This window comes from Carya illinoinensis, chromosome 5 (assembly GCF_018687715.1).
Source record: "Carya illinoinensis cultivar Pawnee chromosome 5, C.illinoinensisPawnee_v1, whole genome shotgun sequence".
NCBI classification, from domain to species: domain Eukaryota; kingdom Viridiplantae; phylum Streptophyta; class Magnoliopsida; order Fagales; family Juglandaceae; genus Carya; species Carya illinoinensis.
The window spans coordinates 20481392-20493914 of NC_056756.1; the positions used below are offsets into that span (position 1 = coordinate 20481392).

At 36.4% G+C, this 12523-nt stretch overlaps 1 protein-coding gene across 1 annotated transcript; it reads right to left on the bottom strand.

The window, feature by feature from the left end:
* Positions 1-7729: 7729 nt before the first annotated feature.
* Positions 7730-12473, bottom strand: LOC122310932 (uncharacterized protein At4g28440-like). The gene is made up of 3 exons (XM_043125204.1): positions 12315-12473; positions 11175-11404; positions 7730-8392 (listed from the first exon to the last, which is right to left on the bottom strand). Exons 2-3 carry the CDS (start codon positions 11395-11397, stop codon positions 8202-8204), a joined length of 414 nt encoding a protein of 137 aa, XP_042981138.1. The 5' UTR covers positions 11398-11404; positions 12315-12473; the 3' UTR covers positions 7730-8201.
* Between the last annotated feature and the right edge of the window lie 50 nt (positions 12474-12523).

Here is a 12523-nt window from a genome sequence, read left to right on the forward strand (position 1 = left end):
GAGTGTCGATCATCCGTGAAAATTATGTAGAAGTAGTACTTAAACTAGGGGAGAGAGAGAGAGAGAGAGAGAATAGTTGCTACGTGATTTACATAGAATTTTGGACCGTAAACACATAGTCTTGAATTGGGGATAAGACGGCATGAATTGAGATCAATCACGGGCTATATTGTCCCTTGAATATGTCCAAAAGTTCTATTCTAAAATCCAAAAGAATTACAACTTTTATGAGAAAATCTTACGGACTTGATAGTTTGATGTTATGAATAAACATATATAATGTTCTAAGGTGGAAAGAGAGATCTAGATGAATATAATCAAGATAATACAATTGCATCAATATATCCATTTAATGTCGCGTGGTCCTTTAAAAAAATATATTTAATATGGCGCGATCTTGAGTACATTTATATTTCACTTATTCCTTCGATATATTGCTATGTGGAGACGGCATGCTGCATGCACAGTTGCACTTTAGTCCTCGGGTATGCTTCACTAGCTAATAATGCAACCAAATGCAGCTTTCACATTGGATTCCCTTTGTCGGCTAATTTACAAGAAACCAAAATAATTTATAAAATAACAATCTTCGGTTTACCTAACTCATGACATTGTTTTTTCCACGCACAAAGCTAATTATATATATAATTGGCATTATTTATACCTACACCCAAATGCCTTTATTTGAAACAAGGGGATCAATTGAAACACGATGCTACTACTCTTTGTATATATATATATTATTAATTAAGAACACTAGTACTAAGTTCAACAAAATTAAATTATAACCAAAGAATAGTTAAAATGTGAAATAAATCTCTACAATGGACTCAATAAATATACAATAAATTTAGCCATCCACCCTTTGGCTAGCCAAATTTGTTGAAAGAAAGACACTAGCTAAATAATATTTTTAGAGTAAAATATTACTTCCTGCTGCCCATCGTCTCCCGCGTAGTCGAATCCCTTCTGCCTTTCCCCATTCATCTCCCTCCTTTGAGCAAAATCCAGTTAGAGCAATAGGTTGCCTCTATCGTCTACAGCACCAAACGGAGCCGTCTGTCCCAAATTGCCTCCCAGCTCCATCATCTCCCAGCTGCAGCACTGAGCAACCCATTGCACTGAACGGACTCCATTGTCTCCCAACTGCAGCACCGAACAGTGACACGACTTCGTGAGAATTTAAGGACCACCAATAAGCTGCCGAATCCCAGGCCATCGTTTGAACTGATTGTCCTCTAATTTTTTTTTTTTTTTTGTATGCGATTTTTGGTGAAGGGCCGCACCGAACAGGACTTCTGGTTTTGGTATCGGACGGGGTTCATGGCATCGGACGGACTCCCAGCTGCAGCACCGAAATAGCAAGATTCCTTCGTGAGAATTTCATTGAGCAACAGTAAATCCCTAGGCCATCGTGAACTCCATTCTCCTCTGTTTTTTTCTATGCGATTTATGGAATCTGTTTTTGGATAGGATGAAATTTTTCTTCTTTGATCTCTATTTGAACTCTAATACAAAAATAAACTTTAATGCAACCATAATATTTAATATAATTATATTCAAATTACAACTAGAATTAAAATTCAATAAAAATTTTAAAATCAATATTTTAATAGAATAGTGAAAGATTTATTGAGCCTATTATTTGGTATTATAAAAAGTGGTTAGCTAAAATTTGTAAAAGTGAATTTTCTAACTAAATTTTAGCTAAAGTTTATTGAGCCCACTACTACTCTAACTTATCATTCTTGAAATTATTATTTTAATAAATAAGAATTGATATAATGGTCAATGAATATTAATGTCATATCAATACAGTATAGGAAAATGCTTTGGCCACCGCTGATTGCTCCCACTAGGGTCACATCTAGTGGCTCCCGTTGGGGTCACAACTGGTTTTTTTTTCTTAAAAAAAATTGTTTAAATTTTTTAAATATTTAAAAATAATTAAAAAAAACTTTTTAACTAACGGTGACTTCAAGCCACTGCTGTGGCTCTAGCACTATCCATACTCAGTGGTACACACTTATCCCGCCAACTGTACGTGTCTCAGAAAACAGGGCTAATTAATTACACACAACAGTGCCATGCATATGGTTGGATGTATTTAATATGTTACAGACATATATAATTAAGATTAATGCAACATTAATTAAATGTCAAGTAATCGTTTATTTTTTAAAAAAGTAAATTTTATCGTTAAAAATATTTTCATCTTATTTGATTATTATAATTTTTAAATAAAATATAATAATAATTTAATTTTTTAAAATTATAAAATAAAAATATTATTAAAAAATAATATTTTACAAAATCCAAATTTCACCTAAAAATCCAATGACATCGCATTCTTTCTTTTGAAGCTCATCATTAATCCTCATGAGTGCCCTTCATTTCTGCTGACATGCACTAAAGTTGTACAACCATTTCTTGGGTTTGGTTAAGGCGGCCAAGACCTACGTATATCCACTATCTGCCATTTGTTTTCAGTTCGTAGCCCCACAGCCAATACGCCATTGTCCAACTCAGTCTGATTCCTTTAATTCTGCCAAATTTCTCACGATTTTGAAAACAAATCGCGGCCTTAGTTACTCCATGACATATACAATCTTCTGCCTGGTATTAAATGTTGGTGCTGTGTCTGTGATTTGGTGAGATTAATATACATTAAAGAAGAAAAACTGCTCATAGAAGTACTTGATCTCTCATTAATGCCATATTATAAATTAGCTGACGATCAGGATTACCACAGAAGTAACAGATCATAGATATCATCAGCATTCATGCCATTTCCACGTACAGCTTTTCATCCTAAACGATTGATCATTCCGCCAATATTGGAACTAAAAAGAACTTATCTTTCTATCTTATCCAATGTCCAAACAAAAGCCCACCATGTAAAATGTTATACCTCGATCCAGAATTAAACATTTTCTAATAATCTCTAAAGTTTCTCTATCTCATGAGATTTATGACTGCTTACTCATGATCTGTGGTACTCATCATGTAGAGATGCGGATAACATTCATTTTCCCAGGTATAAAGTAAATACATAAATTAATTATAGCTGTCCCAACCCAAGCCAAAGGATCGAGTTCCCGTGTGGGCACAACGCGTTGCCAATGAGGCTAGCTAGCTTTGTGCATCTTCAGCCCTACTTTTTCTATATGTATCCAATGGTTTCGAATCTTAAACTACTATTTTCGCTGCAGCTTATCAAGAACCCATGCACATGCAGCCTCGGTCCATTTTTATATATATGTGTGGATATCTTTACATGCAATTAATGATCAGTTATCTCTAGTGTCCTCCCTCGATCCCTCGCTGATCTGTCTTTGTATGTGTGTTCGTGTACCAAACTCCAGTAGAAAACGAAACGAGCCTTCACTATATAGAAAGGGAACCAGATTCTTGCGTTTATTTAGCCATAGGGATTCATAGAGAATCGTATCATGAATGCTTTCTGATTGGTAAAGTATGCTCTCTCTTTTTTTAGCACTGTATCACATTTTTATGTCCGCAAACTAATTTTGGAAACCAGGAAATAAACCATTATAAACTGTTTTCCATGCCAGAATGCCAATCCCAGGACATCTGATCTACCAAGCTGTTGATGTATCAACTCCAAGATTTTTTTTTTCTTTTTTTTTTCAATTAAACCCAGTACTACTGGATAAGTCACATTTTTTTATACATGCAATAAAAAGTGAGACAATAGCTAGCCCATCGTCTTTTGAGCCTAATGCATGCATGGTACCTTCCACCTTGGGCGGAGATTGGGCACCAGGATTCAAAGCCATCGTGTTCCAAAAGATAATTATCAAGAAAGAAGAAGAGAAAAGGCGCATGCAACTGTTTCATTCCCATGAGCGGCATTACTGCAGTAGGAATCACTCATTGTCAAACACAGCCATGATCCTATATTCCCACTTGATGAATCTGCTCTCTCTCTCTCTCTCTCTCTATTTGTGGAACACATACTGACACCCATGCACACGCCAGCGCAACACAAATCATGCATCATCCTTTCAGTTCAATTTCTACAGGGATCGATCACATGTAATCAGAAGACATTTCATTTAGTTCATGATTATTTAGTGATTAATAGTATAAAAGTCCAGTACCGACTAGTTTTCTAATACTTGATGATAACAAACATTAGATATATATGATTGTGATTGGTAGCAATCAAATATATGCAATGTGGGTATTAAAAGATTATTTAAGGAAGGTTCTTAATTACTCTTGACTCTCATGGTTTTTCTATGATACATGAGAAAAAGATCAGATCAGGAGCTAGGAGAGTTGTTGATGTAGACCTCAAAGTTTCTATCATTGCTTCTTAACCTCATGTGATTTCACATGTTCAGCCATTAATTTCGCAAAATGACAACTCATTACAAATTTTTAATCGTTCAGGCTTGTGGTTATAATTATAAGGAAGATTCTACCAACTACGTACAAGAGCTGTGCCCGACATGAGTACGATATTTTGTAGTTTCTTTTGCAGCAGAGTATCTCAGTAGAGTATTATCTTTTGCTTGAGAGAGAGAGAGACAGAGACAGAGAGAAGGGTAAGCTTGGTTGGGTATAAACAGGTAAATGGGTGTATGAGACAAGAAATTAAGGACAATCTGTATGCATGGGAATTAGTTATCAGGAAAAATTGTTGGAGGTAAAGATGCTAAAAAGGGTTTGGAAATAACACCTCCCTAAAGCAAGATCTTCCTTCTCTTTGCAGATTTGAAAAATAGGTAAGCAGATAATCCCTGATCATGGGAAGACAGAAAAATTTGAATCATCCAATGCAAGAGGGATATAATGGAACACTGATTCTAGTCAACCTGTGAGTGTCACGCCCCGAATTATATATGGCCGGGGGATACAAAATTAATTTAATATCATGTCAAGATTCCTGCATTATATGATTAAGACATACTTTAAAGCAGAGAGAGCTCTTTACTATACAACTTAATTTCATTTATAATTTGACTACTTATTGACACCAGTGCTTTGACATTTGATCGGATGCCACATCCAAAGGATTACCAATTCAGACTTCAGTGCTCTTTCCATGCATCAAGGTTATAAATAAGTGCAAGTTCAGCATCCTGGTTTGACTGATTAATTGTGGCATTTAACCTATATGCAACAGTCCAAGATTCCATTTACAATTAATAATCTCTGAAGTACTTCATTTGGGGTTGCTATCATCTATTTCTCCGTTTTTATATGGGAGTGTGGCATGAAGTAAAGTTGTTTTGTACGTTGTGCATGAACGTCTATCTATATTCCTCTAGGTGAAGCTGATTTTTAGCAAAAATAAAGGCGCAGAACGCCCTGCCTTGAGTTTTATTACGTAATTCCAGGTGTAGAACGGTCAGCCTGATGTCATACCAAATAGCCTAAAGAGAGATACAAGGTACAAAATGGGCGATACTGTAGCTTTTTCTGGTTGATGCCACCAAACAACCTTCCAAATTAATTAATTAAAGAAGCTGCAAGTGGGATTTGATGGATGTAGAACATGCAGGAGCGTCAATTGTCTAATCTATTTATGCAATATTGATCATTACTTTTGATAGAATTATTCCTACTCCAGAAGTAATTATTCCTACTCCAGAAAATAATGAACCGTATGAGCATTAACTTCTTCGATCGATTAGCGTGGGAGACAAACCCAAGCCATCCATGTGCAACAGCAAAGTCACACAGGCCAAATGCCCTATATATCAGCCTAGTGACAAACAAAGGGCCACTGCATGATCATTTTGAGTCTATCCAACTTTTTAAACATGTGCAAATTGTACCCACCACGCCCACCAAGCAAAGCATGGTCTGGTACTTGATATCCCTCAGAAAGCAGTCAAAATATACAGAAGGCTGGTAGCCAGTAAGAAAAATAATGATGAAAACTTCAAGAGGGAGCTGCTACGAAGAGGCAACGTCTGACAGCAGAATTCTCGAACACTCGCATCATCTGACTGCAACATCTACATCGATCTTATCTGCTAAGTACATATATGAGATCAATATTTTTAACCTTTGGTATGGAACGATCCAAGCCATATTATTCTTAAATTTTATCCATGGAGTACTCAGAACTTCTAACTACAAATTCTGTACGCACAGAGTCAGAGAATGATAAAAGGCAACTTTAAAAAGCACTGAAAATGGAGCAGACAATAGAGGAAATGTCCTATGGTTCGTCCTTGCTGTTAAGAAACATATCGTTAGATTATACATTACGGTTTTACCGTGTCATTTTCTTGGTACCATTCTGTTTGCATCAAACTCCTCACTAGCCTTACTGATTCAAAGAATACCCTATATGACGTCTGTCAATCGTAATACTGCAAAATCTGTTCGTTTTAGCCTTGTGACGTCTGTCAATCGGCATAATCAAATATTGTTTTGTCTATTTTGCGAGGTACATCATATCTCGAAGAGCGTGAGTTGTCTTTTTCTTTTTCCTCCATTGTTTTGGTGCTCTGCTCTTATATTATTTGATTATCTGCCGGTTGTTTATTTATCAAAAAAAATTATTTGATTATCTGCCATGTGAGTGGTCCTTTCACTTGCTCTGAGGGGATGATAAGCTAGAGTCCCCCCACTTACATAGAGACAAAGAAAGTGGGAATTTCCAGTAGGGCCAATTGTTTCTGTGATCCTGTGTCTGGACAACTAAACCACCGACTCCGTAGAGGGTAGGGTACAGATGGATAAGCAATTGTTTCGCCTACTTGAGATTTTTGCTTTTCTCGTACAATAGATGTAGTTAATGAGTATTAAAAACCTCATATTCTGTGAATTCAACGTCTCGAGAAAGTTAATAAGTTTATTAACAGCCTGCGTGCGATACGGCCACCTACTTCCAGAGCCAGAGTCCGAGCCAACCCCCTGGCGAGTGGCGCCCCAAAAAAAGAGACAAAAACGAAAAACTCTCGTCTTTAACCTGTGTTTTTATTAAACTGGGAACAGTAAAATGCTGAAAAAGCCATTGACTTTATTACTGGTATTGATGTGCTTCTTCAAATATTTAAAGGCAGCAATCCGTGCTGGAGAATTAAGATTATTCAAGTAGTCTATAGTTAATCTGATTGAAATTGAGAAAAGACGCAAAAAGAGAAAACTCTGTAAAGTAAAGCTTATCGATAAAAGTCGAAATCAACATCTAAAACCAAGCTCAAATAATTATGGAAACCTAAGATAGGACTCGAGCAGAGAGTGAAGACGACAGAGGGATGAGAAACGAAGTGGGCTACCGAGTCCCCGAGCCCAGAAGCCGTATGCATATGTAATTCACAAGTAGAAATCCAGATCCGGTGCCACGCACTGACAAGTGTACCATATCCAGCTGAAAACTTACAGCTTACTTTCTATAAATCTCCTCTACCGTATCCAGTCGACATAAATTCAGTGCAACAGTAGAGAAATTTACAGCTTCAGCAGTAGGCAAAGCAGTAAACATCCCATACTTCTTGGCAATAATATAAAAATCACGCCTCAAAAAATCTGGCTAATCTCTCCTGTCAATCAACCAAGTCCTACTGCTTGCAAAAGCAGTGCAAGGGCACAACTATTTCTTTGAAGTCAGTAATGGAATATATATCATCCACATCACATGGGGAAAAACCATGTGAGCAGTGTCTAGTACATTCCCAAACCAAAACAGGGCATTTCCTCATATCTGCTAGCTATGATGCTTCATACCAATCAAGAAAGTGAATTTTTCAGATGAACAGATGTGAACATGTAACTTCACAGCAAAAGAGCATGAAAATAGAAGTGTCATGAAGGCAGAAATAGAAGACCAAGTTATACAGAGTATAGAGACATATCGTGCATAGTCTTAGTATCAAATGTATACTCTAATAGAGGAAAAACGTGTACTCGCCAAAACTAAATAGATAGAAAACAAACAAAAGCAATACCCAAAAGCCAGTTGCTTTATCTTCATCGAGCTGCAGCTGTCACCATGTGCTTGGAGGTTCAACCAATGGTTCCACCTGATCTGCTGCAAAGGTAGAAACAACTTGCGTAGTACTAGCTTCCAGATTTCCTCTACTAAAAAGTGAACTCTTAAAGAGCATTTGGGAGAGTGGGAGCCCCAAAGACAACGGTAATTCTCTCTTCTGGATTTTATTTTATTTTTTGGTCAGGATGAGGATTTAGTAGGAAGTGACAACTGTCCAGAAAAGTCACTCTTCCACAACATTCACAAGTTCATATTCAATCAGTGACAGGTTGTTATCTTCCTTCACAGTGAAATCGGCAGGTTCAGCAACTTCAACACGGCCCCACTTGTCCACAGCAAGCCTCATTGATCCTTTGAACATGTCAATTTTAGCATTTCGCAGAATTACAGTGGTGCCCTCTTTCATCAAGTCCACTACACAACAACATAATAGAAAAAATTAAAGAAAAAATTCAAACATATTAATTGGTTTTTCTTAGTGTTCAAATAAAATAAAGAAGAAGAAGAAGAAGAAAAAAGGTGAATATGCCTTCACACCTGTTTTTTTTTTGATAAGTTTTAATAATATCAAAGCTAAAATGTAAACAGGGAAATAGTAACAGGAAGCCAATGAGAAATTTCTCAGGCTCACTGTGTCGCAAGACCTGTAAGTAATTCAATATGCCTTCACACCTGTTTGGAAGTAATCTTTATGCAAAATATTATAAAGTTTTTACCGATACCCTTTCACGCAACTCTTATTTATCATTTATTTTAAGATGTGAAACCTCATCACGGTAAGGCCCTTCAGACTTGGCACAAGAGAGTAAACCCCAAATATAAAACCAAATATACCATTTATTTTAATACCAATGCTTTCCCTTTTGTTAGTTGAGTGGATCCATGTATACTCCCTGTGTACCAAGGTAATATCCCTTTCCCTCAATAGTAAAATGTATCTTACTCAACGAAAAATAATTTGAGAATACCGATGGCCGATGCTCCTTGTAAAGCTTCCAAACACAAGGAAACACTTATTTTTCCCTTTTTTGTGAAGTTGCATGAAAAGCATTTGAGATTATACTAACGAAAGTTTGTTGTCTATCCAGAGAAAATATCAGTTAAATCACAAACACAACCCAATGGAACTACAGCAGCAAATAAACTAAACTAAACTATGTAATCTTCAGTTAATATTATCAGAAAAACTGCTAAACTAATAGTGCTAGCATTTATGCTATCAGCCAGATTGCAGCATAGAATACAAAAATATCACTGAAAGCACAACAAAAGATAATCTGGAAGCACCACATCTCCCAATCGAACACAATAACTTTAAATTTTAAAACCTGGACTTTCAAGTTGTATGGGTGGCCCAACATGTTTTTTTTATAAATTATAAAACTTTATTAAAAGGCTCAAAAGGTGCAACCCAAGTACATCAGATTATACAAGAGACACCTAACTACAAGGTGAACAAAATACAGGAAAATTACAGAAGTTAAGACCATTATAGTCCGTAGAAGCTGTCCAAAGGAAAAGAATAAATAGAGATATTTTAGCTCCTCCAACATATGTTCCCTGCCCTCAAAAGTTCTATCATTCCGGTCCAATACACCTCATGAGAGATCCAATGTGTTGACATATTGGGCTGCCTAGTATCAGGATAGTCTCTAGTTTGCATTACCATTTTCAAATGAAACAAAACACTGCATCATCTTCGTTTTAGCTGGCAGGCAAAGTTGTTTTATTAAAAATCCTAGCATCTTTTTTAGTTAGAAGCAAAGTGTGATACCCCATGTGATAAGGATAAGGGTAGGTGGCTTATGGGATCCTGCATTTACTTAAAAATGAGAAGTTCTTGCTCTTTATAGGGTTCCAATGGGGCTCCAATTGTATCATTGACTAGTCATTTTGGAGTATAGGCCATGTGGTTTGGGCCTTCTATTGGGGCGTTACACAAAATGTAAGTAATATGAAAAGGAAAAAGAAATCTTGTAATCCGCTACACAAAATTATTTCCAAAACTGCTGGTCCTACTTGCCACTCCATTTTTTAAAGTTGCTCATAATGTTTTCCGTCAACCAGTATAAATTTTGAATGAAACATCACTGAGGATGCCATTTATTGCTAGTCTTCATTTCACGAAGAATGATGCAAAGTCAATGAATTCAGCCATTACAATGACAGTAAATCACAGCATAAGCATTTCCAAAATGTACGCATCTACTAAAGGTTCCCTAGCCTATGCAGAAACCCAAAATGATCATATCAAATTGAACAAGGAATCTAACCCCTGGCCCGCACAAGATTTATTACTAGCTCACCAATCTAATCATTTGTAGAAACCTTTCAATACTCTGAACTCTCATACTAAAAAGCATCCTGTCAAAGTTATATTGACTTCCAAAAGAAATAAAAAAAAAATGTAGAGCAAAGGAGCCACAACAAGTAGACTCCGAATTTCAAGCCACCAATCATTCAACAGAATATATATATATATAGAAATGTAAAAGAAAAGTATCAATTGGCTTTCTCACACTGGTATCAGCATATTTATAAGTATAAATTAAAAAAATAGCATGTGAATACACTCATATCTTAACACGTTTCACAACACAAAAATCAATCTCAACTCTTTTTTTTTTTTTGATAATTAAAATCAATCTCAACTCTTAAGGAGAGGGCTTCAACTTTTGATCACATAAAAAACCAAAAACTGCATTATTTAAATGATAATCTGCCCCCTCAAATTAATTGGAAATCAGCTATACAAATCAAATAACTGCATCAGGCCCTCTATAGGTCCACCCAGCCACAAGCAAACTTTCCAGAAATCCCTCATTGCAAAGATGTTTAATTGTTGGCCAGAAAGCTCAAAACTTTAATTATTTTTACCAAATGAAAAGTGTTAATCATCCACGTTACTCACCCCAATAATCTTCCATTCAGATGTGTAATACCAACTAGGTATTCGCTCAACTCTTATATGCATAATGTAAACAATTAATCGGAGGAAAAAAAATACGGTCTACACCAGAAAATAAAAGTATTATAAAACACTAACTATAAAAAATTAAATCAAAGAAACCTGACAAAACACTATAGAGTCCTCTGATGATGTCAAAACCATTCCCAAATGAAAATAGCAATTATAAAATGCCACAATAAAGAAAACATATCAAAGCTCCATCAATTAATATTGAATGATATGTACCCTGGTCATTTCTAGCAGTGAAAATGATCATTCCTGTCTCGTCACCCACCAAGCATTCAGCAATTCGCATTTGGCGTACTTGAGGACCATCAGCACGGCCCTTCTGCAATACCATTTTTGTACTGACAACCTTCCCAATGAGGGTATGCCCACTAGTGCCTGGGCGAAGCTGGTCAACCTTAGTGAACACTGGTTTCCTCAATCCGGGCTTTGATTCTGCCATTTTGAAACTACAGAACCCACAGCAAGAAAAATATTTTTCAGTTAGAAAACAAGAAAAAAAAAAAAAAAAAAACAGATGGAACAATGTACCAGCAACAACTCAATCTAATTCACAGACCCGCACACGGAGCTACCAAAATTAGTTTTCTTCAAACTCTAATAAAACTCTTCTGGTCCTATTACCAATACACAGCTCACCTAATTTCATTTGTTGCCTATAATCATCATGAAACAAGCAGCTAAAAATACCAATCGACCCCAGATTACCCCTTCAGCCTAACACAAATATTCTGTCAACAGCGATGGCCAACTTCTCTGAAACCAAATACCGAAAATAATAACTAAAATAATCAAAGGACCTAAATTCCAATAACTAATCTTTCTTTCACGTTCTCTCATCAACCAAAAAGACCATGGAATATCATTCGATCCCCCTCTCCACACGAGCGCGCGCCCACATATCGCGAGATAAAAAAAATTCATGGGATGCCACTTTATCCCACAACACACACACACACACACGTTATATCGTGGAGTCGAAACCAGGACTTGCGCAACAATTACATGTAAAAATTCACTCCTCTAAAACTCAAAAATACACCTTAAGAACTCATGCGTATAATCAATCATATCCAATAAAGTACTAAATAAAACATAGAAATCGCAGCTTTTTTTTTTTTTTTTGATAAGTGAGAAATCGCAGCTTTTAATCCAAATTTTTTCGATTTAGATGGTCGAAGTAACAGATCAGAGCGAATGGAAAGCGAAATCAAAACTAGACATCCGAAATCGAGACACAAATTGCTTCTATAAATTAGTCAACAGGACGATAACTAACAAGATTCAATAATATGTAAGAGAGCTTAAGAATTTTATAATGGAAGAACGAGGTCGAGAAAAATAGGGTTTGCGGATCACCTTGATTTTGCAGAGGCCAGAGAAGGTGCGAATTGGAGTGGGATCTGAGAATGCGAAACGTAGCCGTCACAGTCGGACGCAGAAATGGCCTGGTATATAAAATAATGGCCCTTGATCTCGATCACGTGAGCACTAATCTTGGCCTTACACGTGCTGGTCCCAAAAAACAATTTACTCGACCGTCTTTTATCGTGGATGTTTGAACATGG